Here is a 17,246-nt window from a genome sequence, read left to right on the forward strand (position 1 = left end):
ATTAATATTTTTGTATTTTGTTTCAACCCTTTAATATTCTTTGTATTCTATTTTAATTCTTTCCACCCTTAATATACTGCATGAATATGATTGTTTATAAGTCCAGTTTGATAATTATTTAGAAGAATAATCTAAATGCTCACTCACCTCCAACAAGAAATTTATTGGTCAAATAGAAAAAAAAACCAGCAGTGGGTAAATTTTGGTGCGACCCTTGAGGTTCACACGAATAACTTCCCATCTTAATCAGCTGATTAATTGGTAATTAATCAGCTGTCCAATGGATTCGCTTTTGATCAAAGCAATATCTACAATAGAATATGTAGATATAAGTATTTTTATTAAATATTTGTATTATAATGTCTTACCGTCCGATTTACAGTCGAAAACTTAAAAGAAAACCCAATGAACGGTCATCCTTTGATTTCTTTAAAATTATTGAATAAGATGATACGAATCGACTGGAATCGTCGTGATACCTCTCTTAAGCTTCCATTTTGAACAAAAAATTAAATAATGTATAAGAAGTAAAAAAAAATTAGTTTTCCAACCGTTATAATCAAAATTGGCAAAAAATGATAAATAGAATTAAAACATGCAGCCTTATTTCTAGCTTTTTAATGTTTGGCGTTTTACGGCTTTCTTAGAAACTTGTAATGGGAAAAAAATTTAATGCATTTCGACATTCATTCAGTTTCGAGTAATGTCGAATAATTGTTGAGCAGTACATTCATAAATCATATAATTATTAAGACTATAATGGTAATCATTTGTCAATTAAACTAATTACATGTTACGTAAAAATATAATTTTTGTTTACTTTCGTATACAAAAATCATAAATATGAAGGAAGGTCTATTAAAAAAATTATCGTTGAAAATATGGTGTTTTTAATTAAATTTTTTGTTAAATGAGTTCGAAATTAAAATTTAATTAAAAATTTTTCACAGATAAAATATATAACATTTTTCCCTACTAAATCATTTTTAACAAGTGAAAACAAACAATTGACTGAGTTAATTGTTGAAATACCATGTATAGACAGTGTTGATGAAGCAATCGTTTGTTTTTTGACGTCACGTTAATAAAAACAGATATCCACTTTTAAATAGCTACACACACACTGATATTCCCATATTAATGCATACTATAAAATTTGCACCTAATAAGCGCCCTCGTGGGTAAACAGTGATGTTTACAAAAAAAATTTCGAAACAAAAGTTGTTTATTTTTTTATAAAAAACATTTTTTACATTTAAACTTTTGTTCTATCTCTAACGGTTTACAAGATGGGTCCTACGGACCCAAGACGCAATTGACCCATATTGCTCATTTACGAACTTGATCTCAGTTTTTAGGTCCTGAATACGCTATAAAAATTACATCTTGATATCTCTTTTCGTTTTTGATTTATCGTGTCCACAGACGGACGAACGGACGGACGGACGGACAACCGGAAATGGACTAATTAGGTGATTCTATGAACACCTATACCAAAATTTTTTTCGTAGCATGAATATTTTTAGGCGTTACAAACTTTGGACTAAACTTAATATACTATGTATATTTCATATATACATGGTATAAAAATAATTGTATAATACATAATACACGCATGTTAAATGAAGATTTAAATAACATTTGTTTTTTGGTCAAGGTGTTAACTTAAAAAAAAACAGGTTAATACACTTCATAATTAATATCTAATTACACCCGTCTTCAAATGTCTATTCATTACGTTTGTTTTTAATCGTGACTTAAAAAATTATAATGAAAAAAAATAAATAGATTATATCATCTTTAGTTTCTATCAATTGATTGATTTTATTATTAAAAAGTTCATTAACTTTTGTTTTGTGTCAAAACTTTCGAAAAAGGTTTAATGACTTTTTTTAAGTATAAACTAAGCACTTGAAAAATTTAAGTACAAAATTGCTTTTTATTACCCGACCCTATAAATTCATCACCTGAACTCATTCACAGTACACAGTACAGCGACCATGTAGGTCGAAAGGACGGCTCAATCGAGTGCAGAGCTGCTATCTTATTTAATTTGCAAAAAACCATGCGTTTTATAAAAAATGTTTAATAAATGTCAAATTAGAAATTGTAAAAATATGAGGCGAAATTTATTTTCTAAAAATTTATATTTAAAACATTTATATATTTATTTCAATTTTTAGAAAATAGTATTAAGTTTTTAATATATAACATATATACAAATCTTAAATATATATGTCCACATCCATACAATTATATTAAAACTAGTGTTTCATTACTTTGGTAACTCGCTTAAATTCATGCACGAAGCGAATAGTTTATTAATGCAATTTGTACGCTGTGTAGATGTTTATTCAGTCACGGCATACAAAGTGTGGCACTCACCAAAAACCTGCGTTGACCAAAACCTCGTATGTAGATTTGTTATTGCGATTTTTATGATTTTCTTTCATCGGACCTAGAAATTCTCTAAATAAGTCAGAAAATTCAAATTGATTTATAACCATTTTTTATTCTTAGAAGAATATAAACAAATAACAATCGAAAAGTGATTTAACTCGATAACGACTTTGCATTGCAATTTCACATAATTCCTACAAAATTACTGACTTATTATGTGTAAAAAACTCTAGTATTTATTGTAAGTATGATAAGTTTTTCCATTTTTAAAGTATGCATAAAAAACTCAAAAACTTTCTTTCGTAAATATCAAAACTTTAACAGATCCCAAATTATATAATTTTTGGAAGTTATTTCATAATTACCAACTATTCTAAAATTAATTTTTTTTTTTTTTTTGAAATTGTTACAGATGGGCCTGAAGCACATAATATTTGTGACAATCGTAACTTGCTGTTATTTGCAACAATATAATTGCCAAAGTAATTATGCGTCACAAGCAAATAATATCGAATATCAAGGCAATGGTCTTCCAGAGCAAACAATTCTCGATGGAAAAGTAAGTAAAGAAAAAGATTTACGCATACAGAATCTTCAATAATCAAACATCAAAAACATAAAAACCTCTATTACTATGATTTAAAATTTATTATGATTCAAAAACATGATTATTTTGTTATATTTCGAGCTTTTGATAAAATTGTTCTCCTTATAATATTCAACGTTCAATAAAAATTATATACCATATTTCTAAAAGTTTTTTATAGGCTTACAAAAAACTAGAATAGGTTTCTGGCTTCAAGGAAAAGTTATGGCAATTTTTATCAAATTGATTATACCCTTTTTATTGCTTTCTTAACAAAAAACTGCTATAACTTTTCAATGTTTGAAGCGAAACTAGAAGCTGTATCCTAAATTATTTACGAGGTTTTGAGAAATTTGAGAAAATATTCTATAAAAAGTTATAAGTGTGTAAGAATGTACATCAGGATATAAGGATAATATGAATTCCGATACCTTTCAGGAGATGTGGAGGAATACTACGTTTTTCTCGATATCATATGAAAACTAAACATATCCAGAACTTTATTAAGCTTAAAAATTTCTAAGTCAAACTTTTTATCATTTTCCTTGCAGCTTAGGTTACTGAAGTTTTGTATATGAGTTTTTTAAAATATTTCCCTGTTTTAGGTTACAAAATTAGATGATCTAAGTCCTGTAATATTTTTAAATCGAACAAAGGCAGCTTTAAATTGTGCAGCTGGAAGTATGCAAGTTGAATTGAAATTTAATGATAAATTTTATGGTATTGCATACGCAGATTTTGATCGAAACTCAGCATGTCGTGTGTCTGGTAGCGGTGATATTAGTTACAAATTAGAATTACCCTTAAAAGGATGTGGTACAAGACAGGTAAGGACTACACACCTACTTCTAAAAGAAAATCAAAATAATAACGTAAATAATAACATATTTACGTATTTTACTGTTTTGTATAGGACCCTCAACGTGTTTTTACCAACAATATTGTTGTCCGATTCCATCCTGGATTAGAAATGGATGGTGACGAAGTTATAACAATTGTTTGTAGATATCCACCACCAGTAGCACCAATTCCAGCTCCATTACCAATGTAAGTTAATATAATAAGAAATATTAATAATTAAAAATCTACCAATTATTTAATCTATACCACTTAGGGTGAAAGACTTCGTTCGTACTTGTTTTAATTTAATTAAATAAATGTTTTTTCACCATATTTAAAGCCAAAACATTTTCGTCAAACTTTTTTTTTGTCCGTACAATAAATGTATACACAAATAATTGCCCAAAAATACACCAACCATTTATAGAAGAAACAAACTGCCTGCAACATTAGCATTAAAAATGCCAATCTATAATAAAGAGTATATGAATCACATGAAAATAATACAGGTTGTTTTTAAATACAATTATATATCTAAGTAATTTCATGCAATTTATCGGACGATTCTTTAAGATCTCTTTCTTCAAAATCCCAGCATTTCTACTACGGTAACTACACTGGCAAAAGTTGTATTATGGCTCCAATGAGAGCACTTGATGTTTACGGTTAAAATTGGTTTGAAGGAAGATCTGACACCCGACCGGTATTATTTATGTATTCTATAAATTAATTTTTAAATATTTATAAGTATTTACAAAGAAAGTGTCATACAGCGTCAATGCCTCGTTATAAGTTAACTCAATATGCCAGGCACTGGTAAAGCTAAATGAATAAAAATATTAAAAATTGACCCTATCCGGGATCCTGCCCATAACCAACTTCTTAAGCTTTGTAAAACATGGTTAATAAAACAGTTAGTCAATGATGAACCGAACTTTCGAACATAAATCTTCAAAGTCTTTTAAACAGTATTATTTATTGACCGCCTTTTTGAAACACATTCATAAAGAAAACAATAGGCATACCCTTGACGTAGTTTGACGTTCTCTTTTCGGTAATAAACTTACGTTAGTGATTTGAAGTCACTAATAACCCTTTTCTAAGATTCACAGTAAATTCTTTACTGGCTACTAATAAACTGAATGACATATCAGGTTTATTTAACCAAGAATTACTGAATTATGAAACAATAGTTTGATCATTGCTGCCGTCTTACAAAATTATATATTTCTGCTACTTTTTTTGATAGCATGTTTTGATAGCAGTATATACTACATATATGGAAAAATTTGGGATTAAGCTTTGTTTACCCTCTAGATCAAAAGTTATAAGGTGCCTAGTGGTGCTTTTGCTCAGGGAGTGGCAACCACCCAGGGAGTAGAAAACTATATTTCAGGTCAATGGTAGCTATGGGAAAGAATTTAGAAGTTTAAGCCTCTTTTATTAGAGTATTATTAATTCTACAATTAATTTTTTGACTTTTTTATAATGTTCAAAAACTTCCTCTAAAGTCACTGTTCATAATTGAAAAATAAAAATATATTAAATGTATTTAGAATCATACTGTATGTACAAAGAAATAACAACCAATGATTTAAAATGAAAATAAAAAAAACTTTGATATCCTTACAAGTCGTTGATATAGAAATTTCAAAATATCAATTGTTGTAAAACCACTTTTATCGTTTTTCGATAAAACGGCACTATGTTTTTCCAAATATGGACACAGTTGTCAGACCACACTATTATATTTATTTTGCCTGCCAATTTTTTTTTATTGATTCTTTATTTTTATTTGTTTTTTTTTTTTTGCGTGTGTAATGTTATAAAACTTAAAACTGATTATATTTGAAATTATATTTGAAATCTTTGAGAACAGAAGATCAAATTTTTAAATTTTAATTGAAAAGGACCATAAAAAATCTAATTTATGGGATGTAAGTTTGGCTATAAATTCTTAGAACATCACATCAATTCAAAAATTATTTTTTATGATAAAAGCTTGGGTCAACTTGCTTTGTCTGTCTATTCAAATGCCTGGTTGCATTTATAAATCATGAAAATCAAAATTTCGGCTATTCTAAAGACACAACCACACTCATCGCAAATATTTCTTGTTTGGCTAACATTCAACAAATGTTTTAAAAACGGCATAGAGGTACTATGTGATTGAGATGATTAGTATTTTGATTATTATATGCGATAAATCATTCAAGTTATTTAAAAAACCACATGTGTTTGACATGTTGATTCCGAATCTAAGCTCAAAATTGCTATGTTGCATCAAGTTTTTGAGAAATGCGATTCTAAATATGGAAGAAAACCTCCTATTTCCTATATTCAAAGCCTTGTGACATCGGAATGTAATAATTTTAACCCAAATTTTAAAAATAATTTTAGTTTTGGTTGTAAAAAAAAAGTCTTAAAAGATTTTTTAAACTAATATAATTGTTCTAATTTATTCTTATATAATATAAATTTTCAATATAACAAAAAATATAATCATATTATCACGGCCCTTTTGTGGAAAACATATTTTTATAAACTGTAGTTTACATTGCCATAACATCTAAACCAAGTTTATCACGATTTTCATGCGTACACAAAACAATCATTTTTGCTGTAACACATGGATCAGAATCACCAGCTCCAACAACTTCCGCACAATGATCAGCTACCGTATTGACTTTGTCGATTTTTGCTTGATCCTCACCAACGACTTGTTTTGCGGCAGCAATTAAACCATCCCTTGATATTTTACCATCTTTCATTATACCAAAGCCTTCTAACATACATTTGTAAAAGCATAAACCATTATGACTCTCAGGCATTTTATGGCTTTTTAATATTTCAACATCTTCTGGTGTTACTTTTTCTTGCTCAATGCATTCTTTACCAACTTCCATTATCATTTCTGTAAAGAAAAATTTTTAATTAAATTTGGTCAAATTCTAAAAATTAAAACTATAAACTATGTCTTTAAAGAAAAACTATTGATTCATGTTTGTTTTTTCTACATTAAATCGGTCGATGTTTAAAGTAAGTACTAGAAAAGAGCAAAAAGTTCACCATAAAACAATTCCGTAAAACCATGCCCTTATATTTCTGCACTACTTGTGACAACAGTATACAGTGTACTGAGACATTGTAATATAGATACATATTCGCTCCGAGAGTGAATTTCGTTTCCATGACAACGATACACTACTTTAATTATAGAATTAATGGATGCATATATAATTGTGTGGATTGCATTGAAAACTTACATTTAAAATTTAATATTCTTGTTTCACAAATTTAAATAAATAATTACGATAATTAACATTTGAAAAATAATATTTGTACAATTTGATTTCTTATTTTCACAATTTTTAATGCATTAAGTTTAATTAATTAGTGTTTTTCAATCATTTTAATTTGACAGTTTCTATATCATTAACATGTAAATAATTGCAAATTAGTCATAACAGCCCACTTTATCTCCAAAATTTTTCACTTAAAGCGCTGGCATCGATTTTATTATCCCTACCATGACTACGCACACAACGAATAGTCAATAAACCGTTTTCCAAGCTTAGACTTGCGGTTGAAATTATTTGTACTTTATTTTCAACTTTGATGATTTTGTTATAACTTCATGAATGTAGAGGAAAAATAAGAATAAAATTTTTCGATATCTGCCTTGGTTTTCGTTCTATCAAAAGCTAAAAAATTAAACAAAATTTTCAATTTTCGATATTTTGAAAATTACTCCAGATATCGAAAAATATAATTCCAACTTTTCGTCTTATATTGTCAAGTTATAACATTATTCATAATCAAAATTGAAAATATATAGCTCAACCCTAGTTGCTCAGTTGTTTGAGTCGTAACTAGAACCGTTCGTGGTATGCCTAAGGTAGCGGGTTCGATTCCCGCCATCACAACAAAAATTAATTTAATTAATAGATGTGATGGGCTGGTGTAAAGCATGGTATATGCATGAAGGAGGTACAACTCTGTTTCCGAAAATAATTGAGGAGCTGATAAATGAAATTGTCAGCGGAAAAGGTGGTAAAACACATATATGATACCACAATGGGCTCCATAGCCTAACTGACAACCAATATAACCTAACCTAACCTAGAGTATTGGTTTAATATTAATAAACTGAAAACGATAACATCAGCTTTGCGCTTCCACCAACCAGAAGTTGATGATCTTTGATGGTTGAATAAATTGCCTTCAAACGTACGTACATGTAATGTATATTGTTTGAGAAACATCATTATTAAACCATCTTCAAAAACACCACATTACTGGTACACCCGCTGAAGAAATAAAATTCAATACTCGATTCAGAAACAGACAGACAGACAGGCAAAAGCTTCGAACTTGTCAAACTTGCGGCATTCGTTTTTATTGAGAGATTAAACTTTGGAAACATTTTTCTTTTTGTTAGGAAATCAATAGAACAAACTTTTCACAATGTTTAACTCAATTACCTTTTATTTTCGCTTTATCTTCATCACTAAAGCCGCGAACTACTAAAACTGACACAAACACGCAAAATAATGTTGTATAAATTTTCATCATTTTGAAAAAATTTTCACTGCAGTATATAATCCACTAAAACTTTAACTGATAGAATCGTTAGAACAATTGTACTGAATTAAAATGATTGGCGATGTCTTTATATATAAAAATTGAAAATTAAAAAAAAATCAGAAAATTAAATATAATTAATCTATAATTATGAAAATAAATAATAGGATGAATATTAGTTATAGGTCCAAGGTAAATCTAGATTTAAAAAAATGATAAATTATGTGTCGTTATTAAAAAAAATAAATATTATTTCTGACTATAAATTTTCTGCTTAATAAGCGCACTAATATTATATAGATTTTTTTTTTGTGAACTGAAATGAAACAATGTGAAATGAAAAAAATTTCCCCATCTCAGATTTATTAAAAAAAAAAAAACTCAATTAATTTTTTAAAAACTGATGATTATATTTTTAATGGATTGTCTGAAATTTGATTAATATTAGTAATTAAATACTTCACACTGAGATAAAAATGTTTCATGGAATTACGTCTAATTTTTTTTTTACGGAATATAAGGCCGTTGGAAAATAAAACTATGCAAACATACTTTTAAAACTATTTTAAAGTTTTTATTTTACTAAAAAGTTCAAAATAATTTTTTTTTGAGTCACTAATGCTTGACTTTATAGTAAAGCTCAGGAATATTAATTTTTTGCTTTAAAAGGACAGTCATTGTTCAAGTCTAACAGAAAAGCTCAGGTTTAAAACGTTCAGAAAATTACGTGCCTCAAATTATAGTTTTGTATTTACTTTGATCCCTATCATTTGAATGCCCCAAGTCATTATATCTATAGGGTGTCCTTCATCAACCGTATCCATTTTTCCTTGGTGGGATGGGAGTTTCACGCCAGGAGTGAATTTGTAGGTAGAAATTTTTCAACTCAATGGCGAATATAATTTGTTGTCAACATTCATCAATTTTTAAACTTATTATTTTTGGTGATATATGAATTGTTTTTGGTTAGCCCACGAACCAAAAAAAGGAAGTAATAAGTTTGGCCGCTATGTGTGTCTGTCTATGTGACTGTCTGTGGCATCGTAGCGCCTAAACGGATGAATCGATTTGGTTTTTTTTGTTTCGTTTGAAGAGTTATTTAATGAGGAGTGTTCTTGGCTATGTTTCAAGTACGAGTTTAGATTTGCGTACCCGGAACAACTAAAAAATAGGGGATGATCTCAAAATCGGTTCAGTTTGAAGAAGGCTCTCAGGAAAAAGGTAATTTAACGGAAAGTGTTCTTAAATACGTTTCAAGTGCGAGTTTAGGGTTCTATACCCAAAAAAATTCTCAGAGGTTTTATAAATTTTGTAAATTTGACTTGTTATACAAAAACATTAAGAGTTATTATTCGATTATTCTTAATAATATTTATGATAGGTATAGGTATGCACACCACTATAAAGACAAACAACTCTTGTCGAGTAATTAACGAGTATTTATTGTTACAGTATCAGATTGTATCCGTAAAAATAACAAACGTTTGTCCCATAAAAAATTTATTATATATTATTACTAAGATTTAATCCTGAACGATTAAATTTTTAGATTTTCAAAAAATTAATTTTCATTTTTGTAATTATTTCTCAATAAAAAGGACCAACTCATAATAAGTAACCACACTACAGAAAACATCATTTTAGAAAAAATTACTTGTCAATAAGTACCGAGAATGAAGAATAACGTAATAAGCATAATTCCAAAGAATACGAAAAAATAAAATTTCCATTAGAATGGTATAAAATTTTCCATTTATGGTGGTAACTTTATAATGAACCACAATAATCGTGTACCTATAATAAATAATAAATAAAAAATATTTTTGAATGAATAGTGGTATCATTTTATTACAAAGCATTTTAATAAAATTATATATATTTATATCAAAATTTAATAGTTTTGCCCTTTGTTTTCGTATAAAGATATTAATTTTCAAATAACTTAATAAAATGTCATACTATATTATTACCCTATTCTATAGGTGATTTAATATTTTAATTTTATCATCATTTATATTATTTACTATTTTACTTATAAATATTTACTTAACTTTATTTAAAATAGTATTTATATTATAGGTTTTATCTTATTAGCTACTTGTATATTATAAGAATGAGGTATATTATTATATACCCTGTATCTTTGGACTTTGCTACCTTGCATCTTTCGAAATCGCACATCTTATATGTAATCTGCATTTCGGTCAAAGTTTTTCAAATTTTTGGGGAATGATAGTTTAAGTCATTCTGAATAAAAGTTCCCATGGTCACCAGACATGAATTTCAAGTTAACGCTATATTAAAATTGGAAAATGTACTCATTTATATTAAAAAAAAATAGTGGAATTTAATTGTCAAAAATCAAGTACGTATATATGTAGCTGAAAATGTTGATCTTAACAATTCATATTATTGATCCACTGAACATTTAACACTTCTTCTTTGAATTTCGTAACATATTCTTAAAAAAAAAAAAAGAATTAAAAAACAACACCCTTACATTAAAAAACACACGTATGCATGTAGTTATACATATCTGTATATGTATTGCCTATACACACATAGGCATATATTATACAAATAAGCACATTTTCCAACTTTAATTCGGCTATAACATGAAATCCTGTCATTTTCATTACTTGTAATCATGGGAAATGCAGATTACATCAAATTTGTGCGTGGTATAATATGTATAAAGGAATGTATAAATAGAGAATCCTATTAATATCCTTACCCTATTATTCCCTATAAAAACAGAATCCTATTATATTTATATTTATAGAGCATCCTATTATTCCCTATAAATAGAGAATTTGAAAATAAGCAGTTTTTAATTTTGCATAATATTCTGATAATGTTAATTAGATGATTTAATACTTGTGAAAGACTATAGGGAAACAGTGGTACTCACTGGCTTAAAATGACCACTAGAAGTATATTGCAATCATTGGATCTATACTATTTTTTGGGTCGGCTAAAAAAAACTAAATAAAGTCAAAATTGAAAGCGCTCGAGGTAATTCTACACACAATGCCAATTAATTTCTTAAAAGAGAACTATCCAGCATTCATGGTTCTCTTGCCAAGTCTAGTCTCGAACTTCAAAAAGACGCGTTACAACAATGTTCATTTTTAAGATCTACTGTCTTCTCTATCAATTTAAGAAAACGCTTTCAAAAAATCATCCTATAAAAAACTTTATAAATTAATTTGTATATGCACAAGCTTCCATTTTCAATTGAATAGGTATTGACATAATTAATATTTAATTTATTGTTGACAAATTAGGTTTATAGATAACAATATACATGTCCATTGTTTATTTGCATTATTATTTAAATAATTATGTATAATTATTAATTACATATGGAGTTTTAATGATAAGTTAATTAAGAATAATGGATTGTGATTCATTTATATAATTTTTATTAGCATCTCATCTAACAAAAAATCAAAAATATTTTAAAACACGAAAATGTCCATTCAACTAACGTTGTTTCGTATGTCCTTGATTGTACCGTTTCCTGCACGACATACTAAATAATTAATTCAAATTTTTTTCGAATTTTCCATTAATTTAAACTAATTTTATCATTTTGTTTTAAATAAAACTTTACCATTGTTGGTTTATTTGATCCTTTTTGAGTAGCTTCAGTTTTTTCTATAATACTTTTATTATAGAAAAGCAAAAGTTTTGTATATTCTTCTAGTTCAAATAGTAAACAAAGTGTTCATCACAGAATTATTCGAATTATTTTGAAATATGAGCTCAAATAGGTTACTAGAAGCTTGAAATTAGAAAGTTGTTCTTTATAAAAGGGTAACATTTTTTATTGAAAAATTATTTTGTTCTATCTTTTACTACTTAACAAGCAAAGTGAGCTTTTAATTGAATCTGAGATCTCAAAGATTTTCGTGCCTGTGTAAAACATGCGCCAATATGAACCCAATTTCATGTTTAATTGTAAAGCCTCTAAAATAAAACAATATTATTTTATTTATTTCGTATAGGTTCCAAAATTAATGCTTAAAATTGTTAATTATATTTTTGCTTCTTTTTGTTACATATTAAACGATTTTTTTTTCTTTTTCAGTCGAGAAGATTTAGTACCCGCACCAATTTTAGAACCTCCATTGAATGGTTTACAAATTTTACTCATAATATGCGCCATTTTGTTCTTATCACTAGTCCTTCTAGGACTTGGTGTTTCATATTATTGCTTAAGGCGAAGACATTTGACAGTAGTTCGTCGACATCCATTCTCTGTTGGAAGTGGTTCCGAAATTACCAAATTATCAGGCAGTTCATTAGGTAAGAGTTTTCTTTTGGGGACACAATGTACGATTTAATTTACACTTTTTTTATTTGCAGGAAATATTTCAATGTTTGAAGGTTTGAAGATCCCACGTGCTCAATGTCCTGGAACTGCTACAGCCAGTAGTTCTGGCAGTGAAGGTCCCTTAATAAGTGATACATTACCATCTGATTATCCATCAGAATCACACAGTGAAATTGAAGATGTTGATACGCGGTCTTTACCAGTCTCATCAGCTGGTAGCTTTGAAAATAAAGGATACGTTCAAGAAACAAGCTCGTTTTATAGTGACAGCTATGGTCACACACAAGAAGTACAAAGTGCTTTGGCGACAGCAACAATTGTGCCCCGATTGCCATTGGCTGTTAAAGATCAACCTAAATTCGATATTCAAGTACGTGTAAAACGTGCTCCGCCATCACCTCCTTCAATTGCCTCAACATCAGATACAGAGAGCTCCGTAGCTAGAACAGAACGTAACTTGACAACAATATTAGAGCAACGTGAAGATACAAGTACTGTACGGACAGTTGACACACAAAATAAGAGTACCCACTTCACATATGTCCCAGAAATTCATCCAGTACCCAAATACATTCAACAGCCTCCCGTATATTCAAGAATTTTACGCCGTCAACAAGAACTTCAGGAATCATCCGAATATAGAGAAGCCCCACCTGTACCTGAATGGGATGAAATTGATCAACCACCACGCTTACAATCGGCTCGATCAATGACTTCATTAAACACCGAAATGACTGACACACATTCAATGACTGAAATTATTGATAGTAGTCATAACAAATTTGTAGCTCCAGCTCCCCCACCACCTCCTCCAATTGTCCCAACCAAGCATTATGAAAGTACTATCGAAATGGAACGGCATGAAATCTTACAAGAACCACCAATAACTGCATATCGTCAACCAGAAATCACATCACATACTGTAGACGATGTATTTTTGAAAACAATAACAGAGAAGAGGACAATTGAGGATATTGAGAAACATAAACGTTTGATCACTGAGTATTACACACGAGCTAAGCCACAAATACAAGAGCCTGAACGTAAATGGGATGTTACCATACGTAACATACCCACTGAAGGTCAAGATGCACCTGATTGGGAAAATTTCTCTGATATATCATCAGCATCCAATTTGACTTTAACTCCAAAACCAGAACGGGCACAAATCAGTTTACCCCCACAAAGCTTTGTCACTGATAAAGATATTCATCTATTTTCACCAGAACTAGTAGCGAGTACTCAATCACCACCTACTGCTGAACGGATAATTCCAGAAACCTATATTTCAACTTTAGAAATACCTATTGTGAATGAAGAAGTTCCAAACTGGAATGTTCTAATACGTGTAATTAAACCAGAGGATGATCCACAAGAAGAAGCTTTGGTAAATCAATTAACAATGGCAGATAAGGTAAAATGGCGTCAAATTATTACAACTGAATCGACATTACGAACATTGTTATCTGAAGCAGTTGTTCGTGAAGATTTTGAACGTATACGTTTCGATCAACGTTACGAACGATTATTCGAACCACCAAAATGGGATGTAATTATACGAATTTTAAGTCCTCCCGAACGACCGAAAAATAGTAATCGATACCGAAAGAAATCCGATTGGGATTCACGTAGCCGACGAAGCAGTCTACCTACATTATACGAATATGATTCAGATGGTGGAAGTTCCATTCGTACGCTCACCAATGAACCTCCAGTACACAGTGGTTACATACCACGTACTCGAAGAAGTTCACGATCAAGCTATCGTAGCGAAGCTGATTTACGATCAATGAGTGAAGTAATGGTTGATTTTGCAAGACCTGAACATATTGATAATCAATCAGAAGCTTCGAGTTATTATCATCCATCAAGATACTACGAAGATTCTGAACCTGACAATGATTATTTACGACGCTCCTCAAGTCAACCATCCTTAGTACGCTCTTTGAGTCAACCAAGTTTGGCACGATCAGCCAGTGAATTTACAGAACGATGGATTGCCCCTGTACGTTATGATACCGCCAGCGAATTCACATCACCAGAAACTACACCGAAATCGCAAAGAAGTACACGAATGCAACAAGTATTATCATCACGATATCCTTCTGGAGATGATCAAATCCATGCGATGGAACGTAGTTGGCAGCAAGCTTCGTCAAGTAGACAATTATCAAGTCAACCTCGAGGTGGTGATGTTTTAACATCATCACAAGTTGTCCGAGAAGAATACATCAATGAAACAACAAGTTTCCAATCAAAATCGGGCGGTTGGTTTGGCGATAATAATAGTGACACTCGTTTTAAATAGTTTTAATATAGATGTAAAGTTTTCAAAACAAGTTCCTAGGCGTAAGTATGAATCAATATTTTTTACTTAGGCGAGGTGAATAAATTCTACGTCACTATTATAGCAACATATAGAAAAAACTGCCAAAAACATAAAAGAACTGCCATTTTTTCCTTAGATGAGAAACATTTGTATCAAAGCTGTTTAAGAAACTCCAAAAAGAACCTGCCAGCAGCGATTTTGTAGCATCTTGATTTTGTCCTGATTTTAAACGAATAGGCCCGATTCCATTACCATGGAAACTTCGATACTATATTATCTGTTTCTATACCATACCATCATTGTAGTAAACGCTATACATTTCTTATATATATCTCTCATAAGTGCAACTCGTCTCATTGCACCGTACTTTGGCAATTTGTTTTATAAATCAAAAAACGTCATATCGCAGAGACCGGCTCAGCACAAAATGAATCTGGGAATAGAGACTAAATCTGTTAAAACTAAGAGAAATTTTCGAAGAAAAGCAAAAATTACAAGAGAGACAGCAATCGTTCTTGTTTATGAAGAACTTATTCAAAGGATAGTCGGTATGTTAGAAAAAAGTACAGGTAGGTTAGAAAAGTTCATCGATTAATAAAGTAGTCCATGGTAATGGAATCAGTCCTCCATCGAGAAGACGTCTAGGAATTTATTCAAAGAAAACCAACTACCATCGATTAATATATTGAAAGTAATTGTACTATCAATATAATTAATTCCAATAAAAAATATTTTGGATTGATCAAAATTTTTAATAATTAAATATTTGTTTACAAACAAATTTTTTAATCACCTTTTGTAAATAGAATTTTTTTTTTAATTTAAGGCAATTCGAATATCTTCATTATTTTATCTATTTCAAAGTGGAAAAATTATTATTTAATTAAATGTAAAAAAAAATAAAAATTATGCTAATTCGTATCAATTCTCAAAAATTCAATTGAAATGTCAAGGAAAATTCAAAATAAATTGAGTTTTATCACGTTTTAGTGATTAAAAAAAAAATTATAAAATATATTTTCGAATTAAAAATAATGAACAAGTTCGTTTTGCCAATGGGTTAAAAGATTTGTTCTTTACAATATTTTAATTAATATTCAAATTAAGATCAATTAAAAATATAAATTCATTAAAAAAAATATAGTGCCAATAATTGTTTAAAATTAAATTTAAAACAAAAAAAATTAAAACTATGAATAATATTAATAATAATTAATAATAATATGCTTACGATTTTTTTATAAATTTTTACTAGCAATCTGTGATAACAAAATAAGTACTGGAGAATATTTTTTTTTTAATAATTTTGTATTCTGATTAAAATATTATAATTATTTTGGTATGAAATGAAATTTCTATTAAATATTATTTAAAAAAAATTAAAATTACATATTTATAAATAAGTCACAAATGTAAACTTGTTTTTCTCAAATGTTTATAGTTTAAATTCTTCTATTATTTCTTTCAAAATTCGAAATTATATTTCATTTGCAATAAAAAAACCCATTTTTAACTAAAATGATCCATCTATTAATTCACAAAAATTTTAATTTAAACAAGTGAAAACAAACAATTGACTGAATTAATTGTTGAAATACCATGTATAGGTAGTGTTAATATCTCTATCATATAGGAGAACTTAAAGAATTCTGTAGTTTATAATCTGTACCTATAAGTCAAAATAAACGCACGACTTGAACTTTTTTGTGACACAGAGTATAGACATGATAAAAACGAAGTAAATCTAGGCAATTGCTTACTTAACACTGAACTTTTAAGGATAAACAGGACTAGAACAATATTTCCAATTTTTATAATTTTTTTTTTATTACAAATGAAATAATGTTAAATTTATTCTAATATTTGATTTCAAACAGTACATTTTAATTTGTTATAAACGTAAAATTGTATTTTATTTTTCACCCATTTTTATTGATGTATTTTTTATAATGCATATATTTTCATACTTTAGGTGCTGGGAATAACGGGAATTTTGCAATAAGAATTTTATATTTTCATTCTATCTCTCAATTTACTCTTTTTTCTTTGAAAATACTACTAATTTAAGTTTAAACATGAATATAAGGTAGATTCAATTTGTATTAAAGTGGTAGAACTATATTTGATATAATAATATCGTTTGAAAAACTACTATAAAAATTATAAAC

General features: G+C 28.8%; 2 protein-coding genes across 3 annotated transcripts in view; one reads left to right on the forward strand and one right to left on the reverse strand.

Moving 5' to 3' along the window:
- Positions 1-15,816, forward strand: part of LOC123294034 — a 63,791-nt gene extending 47,975 nt beyond the window's left edge. For both annotated transcript variants that reach the window (XM_044875098.1, XM_044875099.1), the window contains 5 exons: positions 2,813-2,959; positions 3,592-3,813; positions 3,900-4,033; positions 12,504-12,721; positions 12,782-15,816. In XM_044875098.1, the coding sequence (XP_044731033.1) occupies positions 2,813-2,959; positions 3,592-3,813; positions 3,900-4,033; positions 12,504-12,721; positions 12,782-15,057 (2,997 nt within the window). In that variant the 3' untranslated portion in view covers positions 15,058-15,816. The remainder of the gene's footprint in view (positions 1-2,812; positions 2,960-3,591; positions 3,814-3,899; positions 4,034-12,503; positions 12,722-12,781) is intronic.
- On the reverse strand, positions 6,325-8,462 carry LOC123294035. Its single transcript, XM_044875100.1, has 2 exons — positions 8,311-8,462; positions 6,325-6,740 (listed from the first exon to the last, which is right to left on the reverse strand). The coding sequence occupies exons 1-2, from the start codon at positions 8,399-8,401 to the stop codon at positions 6,379-6,381; spliced, it is 453 nt and encodes a 150-aa protein (XP_044731035.1). The 5' UTR covers positions 8,402-8,462; the 3' UTR covers positions 6,325-6,378.
- Positions 15,817-17,246: the final 1,430 nt, after the last annotated feature.

Source organism: Chrysoperla carnea, chromosome 2, assembly GCF_905475395.1.
Source record: "Chrysoperla carnea chromosome 2, inChrCarn1.1, whole genome shotgun sequence".
Lineage (NCBI taxonomy): Eukaryota > Metazoa > Arthropoda > Insecta > Neuroptera > Chrysopidae > Chrysoperla > Chrysoperla carnea.